We start from the raw sequence: 15,142 nt of genomic DNA, 5'->3' as shown, positions 1-15,142 counted from the left end.
TACGACTTTGATGCCATGGCTGCCTCCAAAATCGTGTCTGGGTCCAGTCCGGTGGAGTGGGGACTTACCGGGACATTCCGACCTTGGCGGACTCGTTAAGTCCCCATTCCAAATGCCATTCCCCATTCCCATTTGAGCCCCCATAGGGAAGGCGCTAATTACGGGCCTGCTAATAGCAGGCCCGTAATTAGCTCCCTGGTCCCCTAACGGGACACGTAAAGGACGTGTGGTCCGACTACACGTCACTTGCGGTTCCCGCTAAGGGACCTCAGAATTGGGTGGTAAGGGATTACCGGCACCGGTCTCCTCACCTGTGCCCGGTATCCCTTACTGCCCAACTTGTAATGACCCCCATAGTACCAAAATAAATGTGTTGATTTTTTTTGTGGAGGTTTAGGGGTAGCTTTTAATTATCCTTTATGAAAAATTTTCCTCTGTACATTTTTACCCAAGCTTTCCTAATAATTTCCAACATAAGTGGTCAATCATACATACATTCTATGTGAATCCCTCTAATCTTACGCTTATGATCTTTTTTCTTTGTTGCCAATGTTACAACATAAGAATGTCGATTTATAAAATGTTTACTCTTTGGAGTAATACCATAGCTCATCAAGTGATCAAATGCCTGCTTAGTCAGATTCAAATAATTGTCTACAGTAATAGAATCGAATTCTTGTTATTTTATTTCAATTTTATTTAGTAATGTATGAATCAGGTCCTTACATTTTTCTATTGTAATAGGTGACCACAATACTCGAGTACCACCAATATTCGTCTCTACCAATATGGCACTTTGTTTCTCAGTGGGAATCAACAATTTATGGTTAAACAGGCTAGATTCCTTTACTATTCCCACTACCTTAAACCCCCTTTCCTAATCAGGCCCCATTTGGATTGAAGGTTACATTTAGCTGGTGCTAAACCAAGTCCTGCAGAATCAACCAGTTTGCCTTCCTGACTCTTGTATTGCAGACTTAAGCTTTGGTGTAAAATACAGAGCTTTATGTGTGTTGTGGTCTTTATATTTTTGAATGGTATCAGTATATCAACCTTGTTTTGCGCAATTCAGGCATAGCAGCAGGAGGAACTATTATGATACATTTCTGGTACTTTATTATGTAGGGCCAAATGTGTTTCTGCCACTGTTTTTGGCCTCCTAAGAATGGTGGCCATTAAGGGCATGCTCTGGCTTCAGATTACAAATCAATTGAGGAAAAGCAGCATCATGATCCGTCCAAAAATATGTAGACTAAAGGGATGATCAATTCTAGCGTTACAGGAAAAAATAAGATCTAATGCGTGTTCCCGAGAACGCATACAACTGTGATCCAATTTTGTGAACCAAAATTCAATAAGAGGAGGCAATCAGGTTTTATTTTAAGAATAGTGTTCAATTATGGCCAGCTATTAATTGACAATAAGCTCAGTAATGCTGCCTACCATATCCTTGTATATGAAAGGACCCAGTGGCGCAGGAGAGGTTGTAACTGTGTGATTATCCTAACATAAATGATCCAATCTGATGCTCAAATTGCCTTGCAAAATAAAGCACAAACATGCTAAGCAGCTAGAAACCAACTAATAACTGACTAACTATGTATTTGAACTTCCCTTACCAGGTAACTGCTTCATCACGAAAAAAATGGAAGTAAAAATCGGAGACTTGGGACTTGCAACAACCAAAGAGCTAGCAGAACGTACAGGAAGGTAAGCGAGAACCCGGCAAGCCTACTATAGGTGAGAGATGAGAAAACAGTGTGCACAAGTAGATAACAAAGGAAATGGAGACTGCAAGGGTGCGTACAAAAGAGCCACAGAGTCTATAGCAGGGTAAGCGGAAGGCTGCAATATGTGAAAGCATGTTAGATGGAAAATGGTAAGCATATAGGAGGCAAGGGGGGGCCCCTCAGTATATAGGGAAGTATGAGTGGGAACACCAATCATACAGGAGGGTAAGAAAAGGAGTCCAAAAAGTATAGGGGTGGGGGGGAAGAGCAATGCAGATAGCTGAGGAGGGTAAAGTGAATGATCCAAGCGAATATCCTGGATAGGTGTGACAACACTTTCTGAGGATAATCAGAGGCTCACCAACTTCTTTTGTTTTGTTCCTGGTCTATGTGCCCCTGTCTTCAAATACCTATAAACTGGCTCATCACTTATTCTCATCTTTGTGCTTTAGCAAAGGCACACTCCCTCCCAGGGAATGCCTCAACCACCTATTAAAGTGTTATTGTATGAGATTTCTGATCAAAACCGGCATGCTTGATGTTCAAATAAAATACATAAAAATGCAAAACAATCTACAATCTTGACTGGAAGAACTTGGTTGAAGCCTCATTTTTATTTTCAGTTTTTTCTGTTTGTTTTTGTTCTTTCACAATGGTCGTTCAACATGGATTTTCACTACAATGTATTACCCAATGTGATCAAATTCTATTGATCGCATGGTAAAATTGGCTGAATTCGGCCAGTACCATTTGATCGATCAAATTGGGTAATCAATACCGAACTTGGGGAGCAGGGATTGCGGGGGTGTCCCCCGTCACCCTTTTTCGGTGGTGATTGCCTTGGGGGGAAGCATGGTTGTCCCCTGCTTACTAACGACTGTAGGTGGGGGACGGGAAAAAAAAGAGTGAGAAAAGCAGACCATGCGGCATCGGATCAGACCCGCGTAAGAGGACGGAACTGATGCTGCAGGGTCAGAAGGAAGCAGCGAAGCAAAAGGTAAGTGGGGGGTGCATTGTGGGTGTGGGGGGTCAAGGTTTTGCCAGATTTGGCCATGGCAAAATTATATTCGGGCGAAATTGACCACGGTCAATTCCGCCGCATAGAATTCTTTCACAGCCAAATCACATACATCTGGTTGATGTATGGTATCTCTGAGTAGATCTCAGGGTACCCTATTGGAGGGACCATTAAGCTGGTGTGCCAGGTGTACACTGTGACAGGGCTCTAGAAGGGAAGAGTGTGAATCACTGAATTCCTAATGGCATCCAAGGGTTGGGCTCTAGCTATCACCCCCTGTGCAACAGTGGTGGTATCAGCTCCACAAATAATTCATAAAATAAAACCTGAAAAAGGTGTGTGATTATATGATTGAGAACGAGCATAAGTACATATTTTCCACTTCTCTTTACTTCATGCGTGAGTTACCTACGCCTGGTTCAGAAAACTGAGCGCCATAAGTATAGGAGTTCTGCAATGGAAGAAGCCATTGTGCAGGACCAAACAGCCTGCACAGTGTGTGCCCAGTTTGGATCTCTTGTCACAGATCTGCATTCCTTGCAGACATTGGAGAGAGGGGTAACTCAACCATGGCAAACTAGGGGCATAGAGTAGGCGGTAGATCTCAACAGCAATTTGCTAATTGAAGCACTTCGGAAAGTCTACAGCTTCAGTGATGGATGATGAGCGAGGAGGATAAGACGTGAAATCAGACACGGGCATATTGGAAAAGCTATCTAAGAAAGGCATTCAGGGCATAATAACAGTGCTCTGCACCAATATTCAAGCCACGGTAAAGGAGTTCAAGTGTTGCGCAGATAGGATGGAAGATAGAGAGGAAGCACTTGAAAATAATCAGCTATCCACATATCTGCTAGAGATTTAATATAAGGCAAGATTAATAGAATTGAAATTCAGGGAAGTCGAAATGGTTTTAAAAGACAATAGGCCTCATTACAAGTGAACCGGTCCAAAATTAGGGTGCTTGTAACAACAGTAGAAACTTTTAAGTCGAGGTTGCCGGTAGGCCGCCAGTACTACCGGCGACATACCGGCAACTTCGTAATGAAGCCCTATGACTATGATATCAAGAACAGAGAAAAATGCTGAACTCTACGAATCCTTCAGGTGCCAAAAATGAAAGGAGAAATCCGTGAAAGAAACAGAGAGGGAAACCAAAGGATTGCTTAACGCACTATTTAAGGAAGAAGGTGCAAGAATGTTCTGTTTGATAGGGCACACAGAGGATGAGTCTCAGGAGAGGTCCTCTATCAATTGTGGTGAAATGTCATTACTGCAAGGAGAAAATAGACATTCGAAGGGATTGTGTCCTCCGTCGTATTCCTTATCTTTGATAATACGTTTCCAGCTTGCTAGCCTCGGAAATTCTTTCTCTGTAGAGGCCGCTGCGCGTCGACGTCCGCCGAGTCGATGTCCCACGACGGCCACTGTAACGGCGCCGATGTCACCATGCCCATAAATAGCCACGCGCTGCGTCCGATGCTCAGTTCTGTTTTTCCGCGCTTCGTGGGGCCTCGGAACGTCGTTGCTCAGTTCAGTCAGGATAACTCTATATCTACTCGAATAATACCTACTTGTTCTCGATGGCATCTTCATTGGAACCGACGACGACGCGATCCGGCTTCAAGAAATGTTGTGACTGCGGTAAAAAAATGTCGATAACGGATCCACACAGGATCTGCTTGTGGTGCTTGGGAGCCGAGCACCATTGTTCGGAGTGTGAGGACTGCATGTCCATGACGGCGAAAGCCTTGAAGGAGCGCAAGGGGAAGCTCGAGAGAGGTAAGTCAGTCAAAACCTCCTTGAAGGTTTCTTCGGCTGAGTCGAGGCATTCGTCTCCTCGCTGTCGAAAACACTCCCATTCTAGATTTCGAAGTAGCTCCCACCATTCGTCGAGATCAAGACAATCAAAAAAGAGACGTTGAAGATCCCCTTCCTCGTCATCTTCTGTTTCCCAAGAAAGGGTCTCCTGTCCCACAAAACACAGCTCTCAGGCTGAGTGGGAGGAATTCAGAAAGAAAATCTTAAGCGTCTTCGAGAACGCGGCCTCGACCCCCTCAAAGACAACTGAGGGTGATACCCCAGGTGAAAAACCCATAAAATCAAAACGCCGTGAGTCGCAGCACCCTGCGAAACATTCCACCCGACAGCGCCACGAGCCATCGGGTAAGAAGGCACCATCTTCGACGCCGTCGTCGAAGATGCCTTCGACACATGGATCGGCGCCATCGACACCGTTGTCAAAGGGTTCCTCGACGCATCGGTCGATCGACTCAACGCCATCATCGATGCCGACATCGACGCCGATGAAAGAGAAGACCAAGGCTACTCCACAGCCAACGGTAATTCCATGGGCCTCCGGCACGACGCCAAGACCGTCGTCGATGTCCTCGAGTAGGATCCCGGTCCTCTCGAGTTCTTCGAGACCCCTTCCAGTTTTTTTGACGCCGTTCTTCGAAGCCTGTCACATCGGCATCGACGACATCGACGTTTTCTCGCCCAATAATGACGAGTTTCGCTCCTTCTGCCTTAGAGATGGGTTTTACACCATTTCAGAGGTTAGAGTATCCTGGACTATCTTCAATTTATGAAGAGAGGGAAGATTCTGAACAGAAAACATTTGGGTTACAGAGGACCACACTGCCTATTTCAGAGGATTTCAACTCTGAGGAAAGAAGGCTGAAGGACCTACAGGAGTCACAACATGAGGCAAGTGGGCTGGACACTTCCCAGAAGTGGAATTTGTTAAGCCAGACCCAGGGGAACATGCCAAAACACCCTATAGAACCCTTATGGCAAGAATTAATGAATTTATGGGTTGGTCTGCGCCTTCCCCTGTTTTTCAACAGGATGACCTAACAGACATATTCGACAAAGGTCCACAGGAGGACCCTGTGGTCCCCTTCCATGCAGCCTTACAAAGAAAAATTACATCTAATTGGGAAACTCCTGAAGTTATCCGTGCGGTCAATAAAAGATTGTCAGCCAAGTATAGGGTAGCGGCTGCTGACCCTGAATACTTATCAAAACACCCGACTCCAGCCGATTCCAAGATGGCCGCCAGGGGGAGGAGTCGCAGCTAAACCGCGCTCCGCCCGGGCCGCCGAAAATAGCACGACCGAAGCCGTGACGGACCGTCCTTCGCCCCCCCCGATTACCAAGCTGCCCCCCATACACCCCCCCCCCAGCGAGGAAGCAGGCGCTGTGGGAAAGCGTGCGCCGCCGAAAACACGAGGAGCGAGGCAGACCGCCCCCTCCCCCATCGGGGCCGAAGGAGTCTCTCCCGCGCCGCAGGGGGCCGTCCAGCGCGGCGTCGGGCGACTGGGAGGCACCGGCCAGCGAGAGAGCAGGATCGGGGACACAGCAAAACCCGAAGAACAGAACCGTCCTCACGCCACCCCACGCCGCCCCGAGGTGAGGGGAGAGCGGCGTGCAGCGGAGCAGCTGCGGCGCCGGGAGAAAACAGCGCGAGCAGCGCGGACCGCAGGAGAGGAGCCGGGGGGGCCGCCCTGCACGGAGCGCACAAGAGGACATACCGTTAAAGGTGAGCCGGCCCAGGGGGAGGTCCAGAAATAAGGCGCCCGCCCGTGCGCACATACCCCGGGGGGGGGACTCAAAAAAAAATTTAAAAAAGAAGGAACCTCTCTCCGGCACCAACTAGATTTCCCCTGGGACTCAAGGAGTCACCTCGCAAGTCCCCCCCCCACCCACGCAGGCTGGATCCAAGGCCCACAAGACAGGGGTGAGGAAAGGGGGGAATCTCAGGAAGGAGAAACACATTACCGCAGAACCCCCTACAGTTAAGAACATCTCGGAGGACAAGAAAGCGAGGAGGCCCCATCGGAGGGCTACAGGAGGGCGCAGGAGCCACATAGACTATCTGACGGAGCGCCCTATCATGTCTAGAGCAAAAGGAAAGGGGAACCCCATCCAGCAGACTCCCCAAACAGCGAAACAAGGGGCCGATATTCTACAAATGTGGTCAACAGAGGGGACACCACAACCGAGAGGGAGAAATCAGGGAGACTCCACGGGGGAGGCAGAACCACTATCCCAACAACAGCAACCACTGACCAGGGAGGACATGCAAACCTGGTTCATGGACCTGCAGGAAAAGTTCATGTCCACAGTCCAGGAACAATTTACATCCATGAAGAACGAAATGAAACAAGCGGTACAAGACACGAGAATTGACATAAACAACCTAGAAGAAAGAACAGATATAGTGGAAAAAACGGTGCAAAGTCTTGAAGAAGACACGAGACAAACAAGCGAAACGCAAGAACACCTGGTGACACTCACTCACAACTTGGAACTACAATGTGAGGATTTAGAGAACCGCTCTAGACGCTCCAACATCCGAATCAAGAACATGGCGGAATCAGTGCTAGACAAAGATCTGAAGGAAGCTGTGAAGGAGGTGTTCAGAGACATTCTGGGAACACAAGACATCGAGGATATCGGAGTCGACAGAATCCACAGGGTGGGACCGAAAAGAGTGGGGGCCCCAGGGGAAAGACCACGTGATGTCCTGGTGGCGCTATCCTCCTACCCGCAGAAAGAACAGATCCTCAGGAGAGCCAGGGAATTGGAACATATTAAAATGAATGGGCAAGACATCCAACTGTATCAGGACTTGGCACTAATAACCCTCCAAAAAAGAAGAGCAATGGCCCCACTGGTGAAAGTGCTAATAGAAACACAAATCCGCTACAAATGGACCTTCCCATTTGGGTTACTGTTTACATGGGAAGGAAAACAGAAAAGAGTGACCACGCTGGAAGAAGGCCTCAGCACGATGTGACTACAAGATGAAGAGATGGAGCAGATGGAGCAGGAGGAGGCCACATACAGGAGAGAATGAACGAGAAAACCTATGGGCTGGGAATTCAGCAAGCAGAAGAAGGCAAATCCAGGGAGAGACACCCGGAGAAAGTTACCATGAGGAACACAAGAAAAACATATGCCAGGGGGACAGACACGGAAACGCTGCCACTGAGACCCAGTCGGGGGGGAGTATGGGAATGGAGCGGAACGGACAATTCACGGAGGGCGGTCTGGTCGAGACCCAACAGTCTGGAACCAGGTAAAGACAAATGGTTCAGTGGAGTTTAGGAATCCCCATAACATACCCCCCGAGGGTATGGAGGGCAGGGAGCGAAGGGCGCAACGCCCAAGCGTCAATAGGAACCCTCGCCCTACTCGGGGGACAGTTTGGTTGGTTTAAAGTTCAAAGTTGGGGGGGAAGGGAAGTTCAAGGGAGGGGAAGGGATCGGAAGAATCAAAGAGTTGAATCGAGAACAGAAGGGGACCGGATGCAATGGCATACAAACAAAATAGAATGGGGATGATACGCTTTATGACCTACAATATTAGGGGCATGAACCACCCAACAAAAAGAGCGAAACTGGAGAAACAATTCAAAAGGGGGATGGCGGATGTACTACTCCTCCAGGAAACCCATATCAAAACTAAGGATAAGCACAAAATGCAGATAAAAGGATACAAAATATGGGCACAGGCAACGACAACAGAGAAAAAAGCAGGAGTCCTGATAGCGATAAAAGAAGGAAAGGACATAAAACCACTAGACACTATAACCGATAAGGAAGGGAGATACGCCTTTGCCAATGTAGAAATCGAAGGATGTCGCATAACACTCGCCTCAATATATGCACCCAATCAGGGACAGGATGGCTTTCTCAGAAGCGCATTATCGAAACTGGAAGATTTCGCTAGAGGGGAAGTGATATTGGGGGGGGGATTTTAATTTGGCGTGGAACCCAAAGCTAGATAGGAGCACAGGAAACACACATGGACAGGGGGCGCCATCAAAACATCTGAAACAGCAAATGGACCAAATGGCTTGAATGATGTTTGGAGGGAACTGAAAGGTGAACAGAGGGGGTACACATATTTCTCACATGTTCACAACTCTATGTCCAGGATCGACTATCTCTGGGTGTCAGTGGGACTTCTGGGGAAGATACAAGGGCTAGATAAGGGCTCTATAACCCTCTCGGACCATACCCCTCTATGGTTGGACGTGACTCTCCCAGGGAGGAAGAGCGGCTATGGAAATGGAGGCTACTGCAGGAGTTGATCCATGACCCAGTTGCAGGGGAGGCCATAAGGGAAATGATAGAGGAATACTTCATACAAAATGACACAGGGGAGGTCGCAATGAGCGCAGTCTGGGATGCGTTTAAAGCAGTCTTGAGGGGAAGATGATAGCGATGAAAATCACGAGAGATAAACAAAGGGATCGGTGGGAAAAAGAGCTGGAAAAAACAATCGAGGAGATCCAAGAGAAATTGACGATTCAACCCACAAAGATATTAAAAAAATCACTGAAACATGCACAAGGCCAACTAGAGATGTTACGTACGAAGGGCGCAGAAAGGAATCTACTCTATCTGAAACAGAGATATTATTTATTTATTTATTTATTTATTAAATTTATATAGCGCGCAGGCAGCCCAGGGGCATTGTGGCACTGTTACTTGCAAGGAAGACTTAGTTACAATGTGAGCAGGTTGTGCCTTGGGTTACAGTAAGGCAGTGACCTGTGATCAGATATATCACATAATACATCATAGAATACAATTATGAGGGCTAGGCCATGTAATTGTTAGATGAACAGGGTCGTTTTCAGGGTTTTCCGAAAGGCGGTCAGTGAGGGTTCAGAGCGCAGGGAGCTAGGGAGGGTGTTCCAGTGTACGGCAGCGAGGTACGGGAAACTGGAGCCCCCTGCTCTGGTCCTTTTTACCCTGGGTACTGAGAGCATGCTGGCATAGGGTGATCTAGTGGGTCTTGTGGAGGAGACCAGGTGGATCCTCTGCGAAAGGTACATTGGGGCGGCAAGATGGACACATTTGTGGGTGATGCTTAGAGCCTTGAATAGGATCCTCTCCTTTATGGGGAGCCAGTGGGAAGCTTTTCTGGCAGCGGTGATGTGCTCTCTCTTGGCAATGCCTTGGAGCTTCTCAAGATTTTTGTTGGAGGTCCCAAGGAAAAGAATATTGCAGTAATCAAGTCGCGAGCCGGTTATGGCCCTGGCTATGTTAGTGCAGGTGTCTTTTGACAGATAAGGTCTGATTGCGTTAAGGAGTTTTGCATGGTAAGCGGCCGAGGAGGCAATGGCGTTTACTTGTCTGGTCATGGATAGATTGGAGTCTAGGTAGACGCCTAGTGTTTTTACCGTGTCAAGTACTGGGATCGTGATTGAGTCAATGGTGAAATGGCTGAACTGAGCGTCAAGTTTCTTGATGGTGTCAGGGGAGCCTACGAGTAGGAGCTCAGTTTTGTCGGAGTTAAGGCAGAGGCCGTTGATAGCCATCCACATTTGAATTGTGTTGTAGATGTTGTTGAGGGTAGCAGAGTCCGTGTCATAGTCGCCTGTCAGAGTGAGAAGGATCTGTGTGTCGTTGGCGTAGTTGGTGTAAGAGCGAACAAAGCAGACAGACTCCTGGCGCGACAATTAAGGGCGAAACAAAAAGAAACAACGATTAAGGCCATATGCGATGCGAAAGGGGTCATTCAAACCTCTACGCACGACATGGGGGAAACACTGAGGCAATATTATCAAACGCTCTACTCCACAGAGCACCCCGATATAAACGCCCAAACTTCATACTTAGAGGCCCTAAAGATCCCGAAAATCTCAGAAGAAGACAAACAGTCACTAGAGACCCCTATCAGTGAAGAGGAAGTCAATAAAGCCATAAAAGGACTCCCAAGTAACAAAGCTTCAGGCCCGGATGGGTTCACGGCCCCATTTTATAAAAAATATGCAGACATATTGACTCCGATCCTAACAAAACTCCTAAACTCATTCAAGGACACCGGTAACGTGACCCCCACAATGAATGAAGCGAAGGTGCTGGTGTTTCACAAACCAGGCAAAGATCCAATTAACCCTGCATCATACAGACCAATCTCCCTAATCAATCTAGATGCAAAAATATATACGAAAATCCTGGCAACAAGGTTATCCCCGCTCCTCCCTAAACTGATAAGTGAGGATCAATCAGGCTTCATTCCCAGCAGGCAAACCCACAATAACACTAGGAGGCTAGCCCACCTGGTCGAAAAAATAGGGATAACCCACACCCCAGCGATACTACTGTCAGTAGACGCCGAGAAGGCTTTCGATAGAGTGGAGTGGTCAATACTGTTTAGGGTTCTGGAATCCATGGGGTTTGGGGAACAATATATCGCGAGTATTAGAGCAAACTACAATTCCCCATCTAGTAGAATAGCCATTAATGGAGAGCTTACTGGTAAGGTAACGATAACGAGAGGAACGAAACAGGGTTGCCCCCTATCACCACTATTGTACGCTCTCTTCTTAGAACCCCTCCTAATTAAAATTCGGGAGTCAATACACATTAAAGGGATAGAAATGGCGGGTCAGCAACACAAAGTAATTGCGTATGCGGACGATATGCTAATAACCATAGAGGACCCTGAATCCACTTTATCGGCTACAGTTAGAGAACTAGAAAACTATGGGACCATCTCTGGCCTAAAAATAAATAGAAAAAAATCAGAGATCCTCATCCTGGCAGGGGATAGAACGAACATAGAAAGGGAGGCAAAAATACTGGACCTCAAGATAGTACAGAAAGGTATTAAATATCTGGGAATAAATGTACCCCCAAAAATAGAACAATTCTACGGGGAAAACTACCCGTCGCTAATTACAGACATCCGAAGGAAATTAAATAGATGGAACCCACTACAGATATCCTGGTGGGGTAGAATACAATCAATCAAGATGACCATCCTCCCAAAGGCACTATATTATTTTCAGGCTCTCCCGGTGGGGGGCCCAGACTCGTTCTTCAAAACCTTAATAAAACTGGTATCGTCCTTCATATGGAAAGGGAAAACACCGAGAATTGCCAGGATGGTCCTCACGGCCCCAACCAGAGAAGGAGGAATGGCGCTCCCCCATTTTAGAAAATATCACCAGGCAGCACAGCTTAAAGTTCTGAGGGAGTGGGTGGGGGAGGATCCGCAACAGATATGGGCCAAACAAGACAGAGCAGTAGCAAGGACCCCACTGGTAGAACTTCTCTGGAAACAGAGGCAGCACAGGCACGCAAATCTAAGGCTAAGCGAAATTATGAAAACCACGCTGGAAGCATGGGATAGCCAAACAAAAAAAGGCATAATGACCACGGCGATTGGACCCTTTAAACCCATCTGTAGAAACCCACTATTTCCACCGGGGATGGAACAAGGGGCATATGACACCTGGGAGAAGGCGGGCATTACTAAAATAGGCGATATGTTTGTGGACAAGGAAATCATCTCCCTGGAATCGTGCTTGGCAGGCACGAGAATCCCTAAAAGCGATAGATATAGATATGAACAGCTAAAGCACTGGCTAAACTCTCCGATAATCACCGAGGCAGCAACCAGGGACCTTACAGGGTTCGAAACATACATCATATCCAACACGGGGGAAAAAAAGTGGGTATCAACTTTATACAAATACATAAACTCACAAGGGGAAAGCATTAAATGGTCATACAGAATAAAATGGGGCAGAACATTGGGGGTGGAACCAACGGATAAACAATGGGAAGACTTATCGAAACAGATCCCCAGAATGACCCGTTCGGGACAAACTAGGGTGATGTGGGTCAAAGTTATGACACAGTGGCACTACACTCCAGAGAGGCTCCACTCATTGTACCCCAACACATCCAACCACTGCTGGAGAGGATGTGACGAAGTGGGAACATGGAGACACATATGGCAGGACTGTAAAGGCATTAGACCCTTTTGGGAAGAAGTGAAAAACGAGATGGGCAAAATATTCCCGGATGTGGGGTTGATGGGGGAGGAGGTGTGGCTCTGTGGAATCAGAGACGATACAGCAAGGCAATACAGCAAAACGCAATGGAGATCTTTCATGGGACTACTCGTAGCAGCTTGGACCACCATTGCACAGAACTGGAAAAATAAAAATACCCCACTGACCTAACCTGGCTACAGAAAGTATGGGCCCATATAACAATGGAGAAAATTACTCACAAACTTCAAGGAACAGGAGACAAATTTGTAAAATAATGGGAAGGGACCCTGCAATACCTCCAGTCAGACTTTATGGAACAATGGTGCCCCCATAACATAAAAATCTCAGACATATTCAACGCATAACAGGATCTCTGGACAAAATGACTCCATCCGACCCGTGGGAGGGAGGGGGGAGGGGGAAGGGAATGTTATAAGATTCAATGTTATCTTTTTCATGTAATATCTATGTAAAACTAATAAATACAAGTTTTTAAAAAAAAAAAAAACACCCGACTCCAAAGAGCCTGGTGGTTCAAGCAGCAACTTCATCTAGCAGTAGAACCGCTTACCCTACTGTCCCACAGGATAGAGATGACAAGAGGTACGATTCTATGGCGAAGAAAGTCTTCTCAGCTTGAAGTATGGCGTTGAAGTCCGTCAACGCCACCTGTACGCTCGCCACGTTCAGTCACACACTGTGAGAGTGTGCTTCATCAGCGGCTGACTGCATACCCGAAGGAGAGGAAAAGGAAGCCTTTCTTAACATTATTATAGATGGCAAAGATGTCATGTGCGACTCACTTCAAACTGGCATCAATTCCGCTGACAGTATCAGCAGGGCCATGGCGGCAAGTACAACAATCCGCAGGCATGCGTGGTTGCGAAAGTCTGGCTTTGCTCCAGATGTGCAGGCCAGATTTTTGAATATGCCCTTTGACGGCTCTTCACTATTCGGAAAAAAGGCTGATGACAGTCTGGAAAAGTTGCAGACTTCTAAAGCAGCAGCAAAATCTTTAGGAGCTGCTATCCGCCAAACTCCTTTTCGCCCCTCAGGAACCTCTGGGAGAGGAAAGTCCTTTCGCTATTATTCCGCATTCGGGAAAGGCAGAGGACAGCCGGCTCAAAGAGGCCAAAGGAGATCCACCCGAGGTGGACGGGTCAAAGGTACTAAGGCCGCAGCAGGTGCCTCTTTACCCTCGGCATCTGCATCAGCCGCCCCAAAACCAGGTTAACTCACCATCTGACGGATTGGCAGGCTATAACGTCAGATGCTTGGGCATTGGAGACAGTTGCCCAGGGTTACTGCCTACCCTTTCTACACATCCCTCAGAGTCATCCACCGGGGAACAGCTCTCTAAAAGTTCCAGATCCGCTCCTCTTGCAGGAAATTATAAACCTGCTAGAGAAAGGTGCCATAGAACCGGTACCTGTAGCGGACAGGAACAAGGGCTGGTACTCCCCCTACTTTCTCATACCAAAGAAGGACGGAGGACTGAGACCCATCCTGGATTTACAAGAATTGAACAAGTTCCTCAAGAAGGACAAGTTCAAGATGGTAACTCTCTCAGATCCTTCAGGCCCTCCAGCTCCAGGACTGGCTGGTATCTCTGGACCTTCAGGATGCTTATTTCCATGTGCCAATCCATCTCAAACACAGGAAATACCTGAGGTTCGCAACTGCCGACTCTCATTATCAATTTCGAGTTCTGCCATTTGGGCTGACCTCCGCCCGAGGGTCTTCACCAAGCTGATGTCGGTAGTGGCGGCGAGTCTAAGGAAGGAAGGGATCCACGTCTACCCCTACCTGGACGATTGGCTGATCAGGGCTGTATCTTCGAAACAGGCCCAGGCCCAGCTAGATTATGTCTACCACTTCCTTCACAAAATGGGCTTCTCCCTCAATTTAAAGAAGTCACAGATGATACCATCACAGAGAATCCAGTTTATTGGAGCGTTCCTGGACACTTCACTGGGAAAAGCCTCACCAAGAGAGGTGAGGGCTCAAGATATTCTACAGATGGTCACCAAATTTCAAAATGCCCAACGTCTCTCAGCCTTTGACTTTTTGAGGTTGCTAGGCCTCATGGCATCCTGCATCTTCCTTGTGCCAGAGGCTCGCCTGAGAATGAGATCTCTTCAGTGGGCACTGTGAAGTCAGTGGTCGCAATTCTCAGGGAGAATGACAGATCTCCTCCGGATTCCGGACAAGCTAGCCCGCGACCTTCAATGGTGGGCCTATCCAGAGAACATCTTGAAAGGAGAACTGTTTTGGCAACCATGGCCGGAGATAACAGTAGTCACAGACGCCTCACTCACGGGGTGGGGAGCCCATGCCAACGACTTGACCATCAGCGGTCGTTGGTCTCCATCGGAGTCCAGACTACACATCAACCTATTGGAGCTGAGAGCGATCAGACTAACGCTGAAAGCTTTCCTGCCATCAGTACAGTGGAGAAATGTCCTGATAATGACGGACAAAACGGTGGCCATGCACTACCTCAACAAAAGAAGAGGCGTAGGATCACTGCCACTGTGCAGAGAGGCGATGCAACTCTGGTTTTGGGCAATCCAAGAAGGAATCTCT

The 15,142-nt window shown here is 47.6% G+C and overlaps 1 protein-coding gene across 1 annotated transcript in view; it reads left to right on the top strand.

Annotated features, from left to right (window-relative positions):
- The window catches only part of PLK5 (polo like kinase 5 (inactive)), a 404,540-nt gene that overhangs the window by 169,529 nt on the left and 219,869 nt on the right, over window positions 1-15,142 (top strand). Inside the window, exon 5 of the mRNA XM_069646658.1 lies at window positions 1,623-1,710. Within this exon, the coding sequence (XP_069502759.1) occupies window positions 1,623-1,710 (88 nt within the window). The remainder of the gene's footprint in view (window positions 1-1,622; window positions 1,711-15,142) is intronic.

Source organism: Ambystoma mexicanum, chromosome 1p (genome assembly GCF_040938575.1).
Source record: "Ambystoma mexicanum isolate Mex_15411 chromosome 1p, UKY_AmexF1_1, whole genome shotgun sequence".
Classification (NCBI taxonomy): Eukaryota; Metazoa; Chordata; class Amphibia; order Caudata; family Ambystomatidae; genus Ambystoma; species Ambystoma mexicanum.
This window is presented reverse-complemented; position numbering and strand designations above follow the sequence as displayed.